This window comes from Erythrolamprus reginae, chromosome 2 (assembly GCF_031021105.1).
Source record: "Erythrolamprus reginae isolate rEryReg1 chromosome 2, rEryReg1.hap1, whole genome shotgun sequence".
NCBI lineage: Eukaryota > Metazoa > Chordata > Lepidosauria > Squamata > Dipsadidae > Erythrolamprus > Erythrolamprus reginae.
The window spans coordinates 128,721,976-128,739,311 of NC_091951.1; the positions used below are offsets into that span (position 1 = coordinate 128,721,976).

Here is a 17,336-nt window from a genome sequence, read left to right on the forward strand (position 1 = left end):
TAGTTTGGCAATGACATATGACATCATCGGATGGGAAAAACCGTGGTATAGGAAAAAAACCGCGAAGTATTTTTTAATTAACATTTTTTGAAAAACCGTGGTATAGGCTATTCGCGAAGTTCGAACCCGCAAAAATCGAGGGAACACTGTAGTCCATTTATGATTCAAGATCACATTATAATATGTCTGTTTATTATTACATGCAAAGCATATTGCACATCAGATAATTGACATGAGTTGACTGAGTTACACAATATTTTCTTAATGGTTACTGTTCCTAACATTTAATCAATGAATGTTCTTGGAAGAGAAAATAATTCTATTTCCTCATCTCTTTCCATCAAAACCAATTTGTCAGAGAAAACATTACACTAGCCTCTGATATGTTCTCTTGTCTCTGTCACAACTGAAAAAAACACATCTGCTTTTATTCCTAGATGAATAATGCCAACCATTAGAAAGCTCAGAATAGAAATGATGTCCTGGTAACTCTATTATAAATTGGCTGTGCAATGACTTAAAGCCACATGAAATAGAGCGCCACTGGAGTCTGCCTTAGGAAGCATTTGCAATTATGACAGATGATGAAAAAAGAAGAAAGAAGCTTATAAATGTCACCTATAACAAGAAAACCGGGCTTTGAAATATTTCTTAATGATAGAATATTCTTCCTTCTCTCTCTCTCTCTCTCTGCCTCTCCCCCTCTCTCTGTGTAAAACAAAGTAAAATTACAATAAAAATCAAAGTATTGGTTGATTACCTTTATAGTTCTCCCTCTTGCAGTATTTAATCATGCCTAATGTTTCAAACAAGATAGATGAAAAAGCAAGAGCAGGTGTAGGTTTGATTCCCTATATTGCATTATGGGCAAGGCATTTTGTCCAATAAACAACAAAATGTATGGTGGTGAACTCTGGACATTCTTTTGCAAAGTCCAATTTGCCAACTTGACAGATCTCATCTAAAGCATTCACCTTTGATTGAGTGGAAAGAGTAATTGTTCAATTTCATTTTAAACTCTCCCTATAACTAAAACTTGGGCAGCTATATATTTCCAGTTGCAGATCAATAGATGAAGAGACAACTTAGCAGCCACCAAGCTACTAATCTTAAAAAAAAAGAGAGAAATCTTTATTTATTTGGAAGTATGTTATGCAACATCAAGAAAATTGAGGGATACTTCAAAATTTTCCTTCTTTCCTTCCTTCCTTCCTTCCTTCCTTCCTTCCTTCCTTCCTTCCCAGCATCACAAAACCTGAAACAATTGAGTAAAACTTTCCAGTATAATCAATTCTCATTTTACATACTTAAAACACCTTGTATTATTTTAAAACTACAGCTCATTGTTAAAATCAAATTAGTATGCAAGTATCAATACAAGTGATCAGAACAAAAATGAAAAATTACAATCATTTCTACCCACTAAGTAAGAAATTTATCCTTGAAGTAAGAGCCCAGATAAATTAACAGCTATAATTCTCTAGCCCGAAAGAAATAAGAGAAAAAGGCATGCCATTCATAGCTCTAAATCTATTTTTAATTTAACAAATGGTGCAATGCTTTCAGGTTAAAATGTAATATTAAGAGAAATTTTAGATATGGTACAAGCTCATGTACAGAATTATAATCTCCCAGAATTTCCACAATAAAGAACATTTGGCATTAGATTTATTTATCAAATATGAGGTTATAACTTCTCCAATGGGAAAACTTTCAGTATCCTTGTAAAATGTTAAAGTTAGCTCAGGGTATTAAATTGAAATATGTTTAGTAATATTAATATAAATTAATGGAAAAATTGCAGGTTAAAAAGTCAATTTATTTCAGAAAAGTCATAGCTGGATGAGACTATGTTTTTATTTCAGGATAGAAATGCCAAAGATATTTGGCTATAACCATCATTGTTTTCAAAAGTGTATTATAACAACGTATGTCAATTAATAATAATAATAATAATAATAATAATAATAATAATAATAATAATAATTTATTAGATTTGTATGCTGCCTCTCTGCAAGGACTGGGAGTGGTTGTTATAAACATTTTTTGGTCAGATGGGCAATTATATAAGTATACTTGCTGAATAAATAAATAAATACTTTTAGAATTTATTGAACTTTATAGCATTGCTTGCAAAGATATGATCGAAACTGATGGAACGAGGTGTTACAATTATTAAATTTCCATTAGTTTTAAGAAAATGAATTATAAGTTTTAGAAATCAATATTGGAGTGATATTATGTTGGTAAAATTAATCAATTTTCTCTAAACGTTATATACCCTGTAAATTTAATATTTTTCTTCCACTGATATTCTTACTGTTGCATACAATTTATTATATCACAATATTGCATCAAGTTGTTACAAATCCTTTAATCTCTTGTTCTGAACTTGTTAAGACTTGCTGGATTCTCAACTTTTTAATTTAAAAAAATACATTTTCCACAAACCTGCAGTTTCTGAGAATTGTAGGTCTTTGATGATTTATAATTGTTCGATAAGTTTACATTTAAATAGTGGAGAAAAAATTAAATTACTTTTTCCCCCTGGAGAAAACCTGTATTAACATATTATTAAATATGTTGGCATTCTGTAATAATCAAGGGAATTTTTTCAAGTGATTGTAACAGAGCTTCCGTCTTTATTCTGTATTAATCCTATATTAAGCAGCTGCTTTCATAATTTTGCCATGTTTTTCTAATTTCAAGAAAAATCTCACTGTATAGAATAGAATAGAATTTTTTATTGGCCATGTGTGATTGGACACACAAGGAATTTGTCATTGGTGCATATTGTTGGGCAAATGGCAAAACAGCCTCATCACAGATAGGGACAAAAATACAATTCATGTATCTCGAAACCTAAATAAACAGATTTTTTTTCCCTTCACGTGATAGCAAACCCATATACTTGCTGAGACAAACCTTAGTGGTTGGACATTCCATTTTCATGTATAGAAGTTTCCCTTTGAGCTGCAAAATTGCCTTGAATTATCATTACAGACCTGCTGTATTATTATATGGAGCTGTTTCAGTTTGATTCCTTGGCAGTAAATTAATCAAGCCCAGCTCAGTGTATTCAATTCTTACTTCTTTGTCCCTCTGTGCAGATTCTTTCCCTTGGACAGGTAGTATTTTTATTTACTTATAAATTGGGAATCCAATATTACTAAACAACAAACGCTCATTGTATACAATAAATGGTCATTGTATACAGGTGAACAAAATGTGTTATTAATGTAAAACCGGAGAAGGAAACTTTTTAATAGAGGGAAAAAGAGTAGAAGCAACTTTCCATTTCTATAACTAAAACTGAAACAGCTACTCTGGACAGGCAGTCATTTTTTAAATTAACACACACACACACACACACACACACACACACACACACACGAAAATGACCTTGTCTAAAATTGATATCCAGGAATGTAATTCATTTTACCCAGAATGATACATGTGAAGGGCAGTTTCTATAACTACAAAAGTTAGTAGTCAACAAGGTAATCATAACCCCTCTTGCTATAAATGAAAGCTCTTTTCTTAGTCCTCTTTGTACTATTTCCCGAGTGTCTCCTCGTTCCAGTTCTTAATAATATTGAGTAATGTTGCATGTATAGAAATGTCTGTGTTACTATCTGCAACAGATACATTATACATTCAGGCACATATCTTGTAAATAAGTTGGCAGGTATTTCTTGAGACAAGATCCATGTAATAAAAGCAATTTTAATAAAATGGAATGACTCATTAGAAACGGTATCCATAAGAACCAGAAGAGGCCCATCTTTGCTTTCTTTTTAAAAAAAAAATTTTAAATTAATTTTTAACAAGTTTAATATACACACAACATAAAACAGTGCATAGTGGAGTGTGCCCACCACCCAGACACACACACATACCCCACCAACAAATCGGGGGTGTTTCTTATATAATCCACTTGACCCAAGAGCAATATATCTATTTACATATTATAGAGTGATTCCAATTTATTTCTTGTAGCTTGGTCTCAGATTCTGCTCATCATATATCTTCTTACCTTGTCCCACTGTCCCATCAGTTGTCCCAATTCAGTTTCATTATCCGAATTTATCCTTTTATCCATAATTTCAAATTGAATATGGTCCACCATGTACCTATACCAATTTTGCATTGTCCATTTTGTCGCATCCTTCCAACCCAAAACTATTACTGCCTAAGTTCCCCCATCTTTGCTTTCAAGTACTCTAACTTACCAAGTTTGTACCACATGTCACGGATAGCAAAACCAATTAAACGTCTCATGTCTCCATATCTAAAAGGGAAAGCAAAAGTCATTATCTTCATCCCAGCTTTCTTGTCTGAATGAGAAGCAAAAATTCACTTTGCAATGATTAAAAACTAAACCTACTTGTTCAGGATCTTAATGCATTTACCATGGGAGAATTGCTCTAGCTGCAAGGTGTCCTGGGTGATAAAAGCCACTGCAAGATGAAAATAGTTGTTCCAGAGCTGTAAATTGAGCAGAAGACAGAACACCGAATTGTTACAATGCATCTCTCCTGAAATGGAAGGTTGTATTAAGCTGTGTAAAACCTAAATAATTTATGAAGGCAGCCAGCAGAAAGGATTTAATACGATGCAAAGTTATGTGCTATTATTACATTGCAATTAGAATAAAAAAGACAAGAGTGTGGTTTTTATACCCACCAGTCTGCATTCCCCGAGTAGCATCTGGAGATTCACATGGGGTTCATTAGCTTATGAACAATAAATTTACCATACACCCTGAGAACTTTTGCATACACGAGGTTCAGAATAATTTTCCATCTCCAACCAAGGAATGCAGTTTTAGAGGTAAAAATTATAATACGGTAAGTTCTTCATAACTGCTTCACGGGGGAAAATACTCATTAGATACACATGGAATAAGTCCAAAAATAACCTATTACTGTATTTTTAACTTTAAGAATTATACTATGAAGCTATGAAGAATTCTGGATTTTCATCAACTTTATTTTCATTTTACTAATAGTTCAAATGTTGGCTATATTTCTTAATGGTGAAAAACAGAAATACATAATTCTGGAATATATTTTGACTCTAGTTTTCAAATATCAGTACAGCAATATTTAATAATTACTTGTAGCAAAATTTACCTAGAAAAAGCTGCAACAAATTGATCAAAATTGTTCCTCATTTTTCCATAGAAGGGAGATTTTCTCATACATATTTTTATAGTTTATATATTACATTTATATATTACAGCAAACTATTAATTGTGATTAAGGGAGATTTTTTCATACATATTTTTATAGTTTATATATTACAGCAAACTATTAATTGCAAGTAGTATTTATTTTGATATATTTCATCTCCTTCAATTTAAAGAGCTGATATTCATGTTAACTGCCTATTAGTAAGCTTCAGAGGGGATTACTATAAGAAACACAGCCACGTGTATGACAATGTGAGGTGGTACTAGAGTCTGCACTAAAACTTAAAGCTGTCTAACCATTGTGACAATGAAAAGCATCTTGAGGAATGAATCCTATGGCTGATGAACTTTAAAACAATTACAGCTATTACGGATGTCGAAGGTGAGGCCCACTTCTAGCATTAGGATTATTAATCTAGCCAATTTTGTTAAGGCACCAAATTAGAAATCAGGTGACTGTGAGTTGTAGTCTCACATTCAGCACAAAGCCAAACTAGATGGCTTTGGACTGTACAATTTATTTCAGACCAATTCACAGGGTTGTTCTGAGAAAGCAGTAGTAGGAAGGAGTATTATGTTTGCTAGTGGCCTTGAATTGTTTATCAAAATATTAGAAGTGGGAAATTAATGAATAAATTGGACAATTGTTGGAATAATGATATTTTACCTTGTTTATCATACTAAAGCAGCGGTTCTCAACCTCTGGGCCACAACCCCTTTGGGGATCGAATGACTCTTTCACAGGGATCACCTAAGACTATTGGAAACAATATACAGTGATCGCTCGATTTTCACGGGGGTTGCGTTCCCAGACTGCCCGCGAATTCAAATTTCCGCGAAGTAGAGATGCGGAAGTAAAAACACTATTTTTGGCTATGGACAGCCAAAAACTACCCCCACGCACCTTTTTCCAAGGCCGCGCAAGGAGCCGGGCTTGAAGTTGGAGGTGGGGAGTGACAAAAGTCCAGAGGCCGGCAAATATTGTTTTGAATGTTGGCCGCCCCTGCCCCCCAGCGCCTCCAGCTTGCTCGCCGCTCCCCCCGCCCCCCCGATCCACCCCTCTCACTGGCTTTCTTTGGACACGGGTCCTCCTGCAGCAGCGCTGGCGGCTACGGCTTCTTCTCCTCCTCATTCGGCTGCTAGCCGCTCTGAGCGCTTTCAGAATGCCACCCCGCCCCTCTCACAGTCCCCTAGCTGAGAGCGCTTTCGTCCCAGCTATCAGCAAGGGGGCTGCAGGAGAAGCGGGGCAGGCATTCTCACAGAGAGGGAGAGAGAGAGTGAGAAAGAGAGAGAGAGAGCAAGAGGGGGGAGAGTGGAAGGTAGAGAGAGAGAGAAATGATAGAAAAAAGGGGAGAAAGAAAGAGAAATGAGAAAATGATTGAAGCAGAGAATGACAGGAAAGAAAGAGAGAAAGAAGTGACTCTTGGTGATGACATATGATGTCATCGGGTGGGAAAAACCATGGTATAGAAAAAACCCCGTGGAGTATTTTTTAATTAATATTTTTTTAAAAACCGTGGTATAGCCATTTCGCGAAGTTTGAACCCGCGAAAATCGAGGGATCACTGTATTTCCAGTGGTCTTAGGAATCAAAACACCGCTTCTCTATCTGTCTTCAGGCAGGTCCACCCACATGCAAATTGGCTACTGCAAATAATAATAATAATGTGTACCAGAAGAACTTCTGAGCATACTCGCATCAGGCACGTTCATGCAGCGCAGCAGGAGGTGAACTGGCAGTGAGGTAAGGCAGAACCCACCCCTGAGTTTCCTGATAATTTTATTATTTTCTGGTTAGGGGTCATACACAACATGAAGAACTGTATTAAAGGGTCATGGCATTAGGAAGGTTGAGACCACTGAATTAAAGACATTTTCTTCAGCCTTGTGGAATATCTGTATTCACTGTTCTGTGAAGTCATTATTCCTCTCACACAGCACTTCCCAAGAAGAAAATATCTATCACACAATGTTTAGCCAAAGTAAAGAAAAAGGTCCTGCAATGGACCAATTGAAGTCCAACAGGCCACCACCCTCTGAAGATCCCCTATTCTTATTTCCTATATTAAATAGGAATTTAATACTGTATGCTGTCTACTAGAAGGAAGAAAATTACAGCCTGTCTCATTTCTTCTTTCTTCATTTTTAAAATTAGCAGATTTACCTGCCCTACAATGTCTCCTTGTATTCACCTCAGACCTCAAACGTACCACAGTATAAATTATTCAAAATTCATTGTCCAAAAATTCTCTATTAAATAAGTTTGCATTATGATCAAAACATAAACCAGTCTACCAAAAAGGGCTACTTAATGTACTATGTAATTTGTTAGGATGAACAATTAATTAATGTCATAGTTTTTAATGCATAATTTTAATGAATTGTAATAATTTCTTTCTTAGTTTAAAGCACAAACACACATTTAAGCATTATTATTGTTGTTTTTGATATTGTATCTCCACAGCCCAATCAATGTCAATACTATTTTCTTCAGTTTTTTTTCAATTATATTCTTGTATCAAGTGTAATGTTAGAGGGACAATCAAATTAGCCTTAAGAGGGCCATAACATTTTTCTTTTGCTGCTTGTAAGCTCCTGCCTACAATTTTTGATAGGAGTTGGATTAACCTCCGAGGCAGCAAAGCATGTTCAAATGGCACACAACGCAATCATAATGGCATACAGCACAATATCCTTTTTGAAAAGCTTTCCTCCCAGATCCCCATCTGTCAGCATTATGTTTCTATAATCACTAAATTCTCCTGATCTACAAGACAGCTTTGTTTGTGAAAATGGAGGGAAGTGTTCATCAAAGGAAAAGAGATAAGAAAAAAGAATGGTGCACCCTTGTTGAGCTGAAAAACAAGTGAAGTTTTTCCCCCCCAATGTTGCCTTTCTGTTTCTGATCTTCATGAAATTGCAAACAAATAAATAAAAATACTCCAGTCAGGATCAGGATTTTCTCCTGCATTTTCTCCTGAAACTTCTGGAACAACTAATTCTAATGAGTTTTCAAAAAGTGAAACATATACAGGCAGTGCAAGGTAAGCATATAAAAATATGAGATCAAAGGCGTGCTTAATAATTTACAATGCTTACACAGCCACCATCTCACCTGGTGACTCTAGGCAGTTTATGGTAAAAATTTAAACATAGCACATTGAAAAGATTTAATAGGGCCGTCAAAATCCCATATCTGCTGGATCTAACTAGCAATCTATCACAAAATCCAAAGAAAACCCACATCTTCATGGTTTTCCAAAAAGTTTGGGAATAAATTAATTTTTTATAACCCCCAGTATCTTCCAGGAAAGAATTTTTTTCTGTCAAAGCTCTTTATTACTTGTGCAGTAACCAAATTCAGTTTTGCAATGAAAACAATGCATAACTGTGGTCACAAAAATAATCCCTCCTCTTTTATTCATCATTTTAGATTTAATATGCATTAGCTATCTTGTTTTAAGTGACATCTATTTTACTTTCTAGGTAGTAATATTTTTTAACCCTTGCCCAGTTAATTAACACCATTATAGTGGTGTATGTTACATTGTTATTTTATCTTTATATTATTTCATGTATTTGATTTTTCTTTGGTGCTATATATTTTACAAATTTTGCTGGTCATTACTGAATAAACAATATTTTGATTTCTTTTAACTCAATGCAGCATGTATATCTAATAGCACTGTTAGAAAAACAACAATGTAACATCAAAACCATTTATCAACAATGTAACATCAAAACCATTTATTATAGCATATAGTCTATAACGTACAAAGATTGAATTTGTTTTCTAAAACATTTTCAGTACAGAATGTTTAGAGAAGGAATGGGAAGAATCTCAAGGTTCACGTTGTTTCTACTCTATTCAATAAAGTGGAACTTTTGAGTTATTTCTTTCCCATATTGAGATGTTCAAGCAGTCTTCTGGAAAAAGGGAGAAACAAGCATACAAGGAGAAGCTAAAGGGACAGATGAAGGAAAGGTAGGAGGAGGAGAGAGAAATGGCCCATCCTGCAAATTGATGTGTGAAGTTTTCTATCGCCACACAAGGAAAATAAATCTCACTTGATAGAATTCCATTTTCTGTGCAATTCTTAAAGAGAAAGGATCAATCTAAATTCAGGGCCAGAGCAAAGTCATAAATTTTCCTATTCTGTCCTCATTACTGAACTCCTCAATTCAAATACACACCTATAGAACCCCATAGAAAGTCATGTCCTATTATTTTGTGAGGGAAATATGATATCCACCCATTGGCATTCAGTGAATATGGTGCCACAGATGTTTATATTTTCACTGTGTCAATTTTGGGGGGAGGAAAGTTAAAGTGCTTTGAATGACATTTCATAATTTTTTAAAACATCCCAACTGGTAGATCATAAATAAGTAAATGATGATAAAAGTCAATAAATATGCATTGGCTGCTGCATGCAAGTTTCAAGGGAATCAAAACTCCCAAAAGCAAGCATTTCTTGTAAGATCGGCAAAACATTTATGCCAACCAATTCTCTAACTCTTTAACATCAGCATATAGCAAGTTCCAAACCAAAGGAAAGTTTAAATGTTTAATTGCTTTGGCAGTATTATTAATTTCTGATATAGGTTTGCAATAAAGATAACTTTACGGGCTGCCATAACAGAGAACAGAATGAGACAATTTGCCATGGCCAACTTGCCATGACTATTTTGCTGTGGCCAACTTGCTGTGGGCCAACTGGTAATGGATATATGATGGTCATAGAAAATATCCATGACCATCACTGCAATAAATGATATACACCACTGTTTCTTTGACGTTAATACTTTTTGTCTTATCCACCTGAAAGTTGAACAGCTTATTGGCTGGGAGAGGGGGAGGTTGGTTACACCAGCTATCTTCTTGTTTTCTTCTTTCTGCCGCATGAATCCCAGCGACTGATTAGGTCCCACAGAGTTGGCCTTCTCCGGGTCCTGTTGACTAAACAATGTCGTTTGGCGGGTCCCAGGGGAAGAGCCTTCTCTGTGGCGGCCCCTACCCTCTGGAACCAGCTCCCCCTTGAGATTAGAACTGCCCCCACCCTCCTTGCCTTTCGTAAACTCCTTAAAACCCACCTCTGCCGTCAGGCATGGGGGAATTGAGACATCTCCCCCGGGACTATACAATTCATGTGTGGTATGTTTGTGTGTATGTCTGCTTTAATAACGGGTTTTTTAAATGTTTTTAAATTATTACATTTGTCTTGAATTGTTCTATTGTTGTTGTGAACCGCCCCGAGTCTACGGAGAGGGGCGGCATACAAATCTAATAAATAAATAAATATTTTGTTTTATTTGAACTTATATGTAAGACAGACAGACTTGCTATGGAATCATGCAGCCTCGAAATTGAGATAGTATGAACAGTGGGAAGAAAAAGGAGATCTGGCATGCCAGTGGCATGCAGTCTGTTAAATCTCAGAGAGTAAAGGAAATTATGCTTTATCATTCATGCTCTGGCGTGAAAAGAGCTATTACTCATTATGCATTCTTTTACATTAATATTATTCACATTTACTACATGAATTTTATAAACCATATTTTTACTTGTCACATTATGGAACAAGTAGGACAAAAAGGAAGCTTAAGGTCCTTTCTGAGGCCTTTTTTGGAGATATAATTTTGATTTCATGGCCATGTGCCTCACATTACTTGACAGTAACAAATTCTGCCTGATAATTCACCATTTTGGTACTTTGCTTGCTGCTCTGATTAAAATATTTAATTATGTGTGAATTCAATCTGAGAAAAAGGATAGGTATGCTAACTCTTTATTTTCTTGAGGTCTTGCTATAAATAATATTTGTTTCTGCATGCTAAACAATTTTCTCAATAACTATTTATTGTGTTAAATATATATATTTATATATCAACAAAAATATGTTACATATATAGAATATAGTTTGTTGGCTATTAAAAAATTTAGCTGCCTTGAATATGGCCCTGGAGGGGCTGAGAGCCAAAAAGGAAGAAGTATGCTGCCTCCCATATTTGGGTATACCAGGGTTATTTGACAGGAAAAAAAACCATATAACTCTTCCCTGGTACAAACTGAGAAGAGGAGAACCTGTGGTTTAGAGCAGTGTTTTTCAACCAGTGTGCCATGGCACACTAGTGTGCCGTGAGACATGGTCAGGTGTGCCGCGAAGCTCAGAAAGAGAAAGAAAACAAGAGAGAGAGAAAGTAACAAAGAAAGAGAGCGAGAGAAAGAAAGAGAGAAAGAGAGAAAGAAAAAGCAAGAGAGAGAAAGTAAGCAAGTAAGAGAGAAAGAAAACAAGAGAGAGAAAGAAAGAGAGAAAGAAAGCGAGAGAGAAAAAGAAAGAGAATGAGAGAGAGAGAAAGAAAGCAAGCAAGAGAGAAAGAGAACAAGAGAGAGAAAGAAAGCAAGCGAGAGAAAGAAAGAGAGAGAGAGAGGGAGGGGGAGGAAAGGTGGGAGAGAAAGACAGGGAGGTAGGGAGGGAGAGAGAAAGAGCAAAAAAGAGGAAGGGAGAAAGAAAGAGGGATGGAGAAAGAGAAAAAAAGAGGAAGGGAGAGAAAGAGGGAGAGAGAGAGAAATAGAGCGAAAGGGAGGAAGAGAGAGAGAGAGAGAATTTTTTGTCCAAACTTTTTTTACCCCCCCCCCATGTGCCCCATGGTTTTGTAAATGTAAAAAATGTGCCGCGGCTTAAAAAAGGTTGAAAATCACTGGTCTAGAGGTTAAAGCTACTGCCTTACAGGCAGAGACTCCCCAGGTTCAAATCCTGGTAAGGGCATGGCTAGCTGATGAGAGCAATAGGTTTTGAAATAGATCTATACTAGTCTCCCTTCCTTACATGCATACATGCATACATACATACAGATATACATACATACATACATACATACATACATACATACATACATACTGTCATTATATGGTTCTAGCAGCTTACAAACATTGAGAATATATTTTGACTTTTGGGATAACAATTAAAACCTTTAAGAAACACCAAAATAAACATGGTTGGCTAAAAAAAAAAGTTTTACATCACTCCCTACATTGAAATCAGGTAAGGGCCAAACTTCAACCTCAGTTTGAAATTTTTCCAAGTATAGACCCTCTCTAGAAGAAGCAAAATGAGCTACTGATATTAAAGATATCTATGCCAAACAAGAATGTTCTGATATTTATGTATATATGATGGTCCAGTATTACATGATTATTTATTCTGTAGTTTGTGTTGAAATCATCCAAACTGGTAAAAGAATCAGACTGAGAACCATACAACAACCAAAACTGGGGGGAAATAGTTTTCCCAAATTAAATGACCTCCAGATATATTTCATCCTCTATCACTTTAATTCCAAACAGTTTGGGAAGACACTGAAAAAAAGGTGGTGCAAAACAAGTAAATTCTGTTTTATAAACAAACAAATAATATGGCACTTACTTGTTCTTCAAAATTCATGTTTTCTAGAAACTTGTGGTTCATAGTCTCAGAAAATTTGTTGATGGCTCTCAGAAACACTCTAAAGAAAAATAAAGTGAAAATCAAGCCCTTAATTTATGATATATATATATATTATCAATACAGATTATGTGAAGGGCCACCCAACTTAGAAATAGGACCTCTGGGAGACCTACATTGTATTAAAAGATAAAAAAAGAAAATAAATAATGAAAACAAAGGAGACAAAAACACAACAATACCATATGGCATAGGGCCAAACCATATAAGTGCAGCCAAGGAACATATTTCACTTTTGAAACCATGATAGGACAAGCCCAATGCCCAGGGAGCAGCCAAGATTTCAAGGCATTATAAGAGGCAACAAGGTTACTCCCATTCAAATCTAATAGAATTACGCTATGCCAAAGGGAAGAGCATTTAACAAAGAGTTAGAATATAAATTGCACTCAACAGTGTATAATAAATGGTACATTCTATACAAGGTCATATTTTTTCAATTTATGATTTGAAATATATTTTAATTAGTTCTCACCACTGCAATTCGGAAATCTTTTGGTGTGCTTCAGAACCACAGTTTTTTTTGTGTGCATATAGCCTAATAAATCTTTCACATTCAATATGTTTCCCATGAGGTACTTCTATGCTTACTTTTAAAGGACTAAGGGCTTTTTTTAATTGATCAGCCAAACAGAAATATTAACTTCTTTAATTATTTACATGGAGTCTCAGCTCATTAGAATTAGCCTCCCACATACTGCCTAGCAATATAAAAACCCACAGCTATTAAATTATATTTACTTGCCAATTATTTTCTATTAGCCATACAGGATATAATTTGAATTAATAAAACCACTGTTGGTACAGGAACCCAAAAAAGTAAGTACCACTGTCTCCTGTAATTAAACAAAAAAAGCAAATGAGAATAAGAACCAAGACCAACTTTTCCTTTTCTTGTTTTTCTTGACTTTGAAGTAATATAGAATAGAATAGAATAGAATTTTATTGGCCAAGTGTGATTGGACACACAAGGAATTTGTCTTGGTGCATATGCTCTCAGCGTACATAAAATAAAATATACATTTGTCAAGAATCATGTGGTACGACACTTAATAATTGTCATAGGGGTCAAATAAGCAATGAAGAAGCAATATTAATAAAAATCTTAGGATATAAGCAACAAGTTACAGTCATGCAGTCAACATGGGAGGAAATGGGTGATAGGAATGATGAGAAAAACTAGTAGAATAGAAGTGCAGATTTAGTAGAAAGTCTGACAGTGTTGAGGCAATTATTTGTTTAGTATGTTTAATTTAGGTTATTACTGACTGTAATAGTTCTCATACAGTCAGAGAAAAATGATATGGTCATAATAAACAAAGGTCACTTGGAAATAAGCTAGCTGCCCTAAAAGAGGAGACCCAGTAACCCGCTACATAAAATGGCAGAGAAAGCAACACAATGAGTGTGTGATTATTATTTCTGTATATAGAGCTTGCCTTTGAAAGACAGCTATTGCTAGAAGCCTTTGGTTAAGGCTTTCTTTCTTCAGGAAGAATTATCAGTTCTTGGATTCTTGTGAGGTTGTACAATTGGTTACAATTCTGCCTATTTGATGGAGATGGCCAGATGCCCTTGCCTTTAATAATTGAATAGAAAAAAGATTTTTGATAGGAATTCCTAGCTACAAGTTAAATTCTTTCTTTGAAACAACTATTGGAAGTGAAATAATTCTGTTTTATAATCTAACATTCTAAGCAGTATGCTCTTTTAAGAAAAACTGTGTATATACAATAGTGCTTTCTTTTGACTGAATAGCATTCAGATTAGTAAAATATGTTTCAAGGGAATTCCCAGCCACATCTTGCCAAATTAGGCATGCACACCCCTAACTTCATCAATATCCATCACCATAGACCTTAAATGCAAGCTACTTAATGCAAGAAACCTCGTAAACAAAATTAATCTCTTGATGAGTTCATTAATCCTCTTAAATATATGACTATATTTGACATTATATTTGTCTGCAAGACGTGGCTGAATGCATTCATCCCAGACTCCATTACCACAGTAAGAGACTATCTCGTTTATTGGTCTGATCATGAAATCCATAGAGGAAGTGGTGGTGTTGCTATCTTCTATAAAAATTCCCTAAATCTGAAATATATTCAAGTTACACATGAGCTCACTCTTCCTGAGACCATCGTCTGCAATCTTAAATACTATCTTTCGCTTCTTACTATGTTACAGAGTTCCTGATTATGACTGTACATGTAAACAAATTAATGTCACTACTAATGTGGGCAGCTCATGCCCACACCTTCTTATCTTTCTTGGAGACCTCAATCTACTTCTTATTAATTGGACTCTAACAGATTTAACAGATTAACAGAGCTTGAAGGGAGATGAGTTGAAGGTCATCTATTCCAACCCCCCTGCCCAGGTAGGAAAACCTACATCTGCCTCTAACTAGGATCGAACTCACAACCTCCTGATTGTGAGCCAAGAGCTCCACCTCTTGGTCACAGCAGGATGTTCTATGCCCAACAAACGTACTATCGAACCCATACACTGTACAATGCTGTTACTAATCTAGGACTGGATCAACTAGTAACTAACAACACTAGACTCAACAACTGCCTTGATCTCATCTTCTGCAACAGTTTAAACTCAATTTATGGTCTACAAATAAAGAATCCTTTTCCAACAGTGACCACAGCATGATTGACATTTGTTTTAATATACGTCCTTAGAAAGATTATCATAATGATGCGATCTCCAAGTATAACTTTAAAAAAGCCAGCTATGATCTCATAGACACCAACCTCTCATCTCTTGCTTGGCAAATTCTGTTCACTGACTGTAATACTGTCGAATATCATTATAACATTTTTTTCTCGAAGTCAAAAGAGTCATTAAACTGTACATACAACTAATAAACCCAAAGCCAGAAAAAACAAATTATCCATAACAATAAGGAAACTTCAATTCTTCAAATTCTTTGGCAAAATCTCCAAAATTGGCTACATAGCTAACTTTAAAAGCCGTTACAAAACCTTATGCCACCAGATAAAGAGAAAATGCACCAATTACCACAGCAAACAAAAGGAAAACCTTCTACTCATGAAATCCACCCATGCCGTCTATAATTTTATAAACAACAAACTTAAAGACTCGAGATCCATTCCACCCTAAAAGTATAGATTGTGATGTTGAAGCCATTAAAGCCAACATATTTAACATGTTCTTCAGTTCAGCCTTTGTAAACAGCAATGGCTCATACCTGACATTTCACAGTTGTAGCACAACTAATTGCAACAATCTACTACATATCAATTTTACAGAAGATAACGTCAAAAAGGCACTACATAGGCTAAAACCATCTTTACCTATTGGACCTGATGGATTATTTGCCTACTTATTAAAACAGCTTTCCACTGCCATAGCAGAACCTCTAAGTATAGTCTATGAAAAATCTTGCATGACCAGCTCCTTGCCCAACCTATGGTCACTAGCCATGATCATCCCTATCTTCAAAAAAGGAGACCCCAGCCTAGTTGGAAACTATGGACCAATCTCATTGTGTTGTGTAACCTGCAAAGTCGTGGAATTAATCATAAACCAATCCATTACCCTGCACAAACAATCTATTCTCTAACAAACAATTTGGAAAAAAATTGTCCTGCAATCTGCAAAAACATTTGGCTACACAACTTGACCAGGGCAAAGCAATAGACACAATTTACATAGACTTCTGTAAAGCCTTTCATTCAGTAGTACATGACAAACTATTTACAAAACTAAAACCTTATGTCATTTCTTTTGTCATAACTGTATTCCTGTCAAACAGATAGTACTCAAAATAGGGAGCATCTTATCAAACCCTGCATCTGTTAACATAGCGTCCCCCAAGGCAGCCTTTTAGGACCCATACTCTTTATACTTTACATAAATGACCTTTGTAATCATATTATAAGTAAGTGCCTTCTCTTTGATGATGAGGTAAAACTATTCAACACCACAGACAATGCTGCTGCCCTACAAAAAGACCTTGAGTGTCAGAATGGTCAAACAATTGGCAACTCCAAATCTCAATCAACAAATACTCTGTCTTACACATTAGCAATGTGTAGATATTTCATGAGAAGAGTTCTCCACTCCTCTGCTTGCAACAGAATACCTTATGCCACCAGTCTGGAAATTTTGGGCTTAAACAACTTAGAACTATGCCATCTTTGGTCTGACCTAAGCATAGTACACAACATTATCTGCTACAATGTCCTATCTGTCAATGACTACTTCAGCTTCAACCACAACAACACACAAGCATATAATAGATACGAACTTAAGGTAAACCCCTCCAAACTCGATCGCAGAAAATACGACTTGGGCAACAGAGTGATCAATGCCTGGAATGCACTACCTGACTTTGTGGTTTCATCCCCAAACCTCCATAAATTTAACTTAGATTGCCTATTGTTGACCTCATCTCATTCCTAAGAGGTCTCTAAGGGGTGTGCATAGGCACACCAACATGACTACTATCCTTGGCTGACTATCCCTATTTGTTCATATCCATTTCCTGTATTTATAATCATGTTTATACTTATATCTGTTAAGCTTGACAAATAAATAAATAAATAAAAATCAGGAACGTAGGATATTTTGACCTGCTCAGTTTGATGATATAGCAGGTC

The 17,336-nt window shown here is 35.5% G+C and overlaps 1 protein-coding gene across 1 annotated transcript in view; it reads right to left on the reverse strand.

Moving 5' to 3' along the window:
* DOCK2 (dedicator of cytokinesis 2) overlaps positions 1-17,336 on the reverse strand; it is a 344,199-nt gene that overhangs the window by 76,687 nt on the left and 250,176 nt on the right. The window contains exons 30-32 of the mRNA XM_070735887.1: positions 12,622-12,700; positions 4,388-4,488; positions 4,233-4,291 (exon numbers count right to left, since the gene is read on the reverse strand). Of these exons, the coding sequence (XP_070591988.1) occupies positions 4,233-4,291; positions 4,388-4,488; positions 12,622-12,700 (239 nt within the window). The remainder of the gene's footprint in view (positions 1-4,232; positions 4,292-4,387; positions 4,489-12,621; positions 12,701-17,336) is intronic.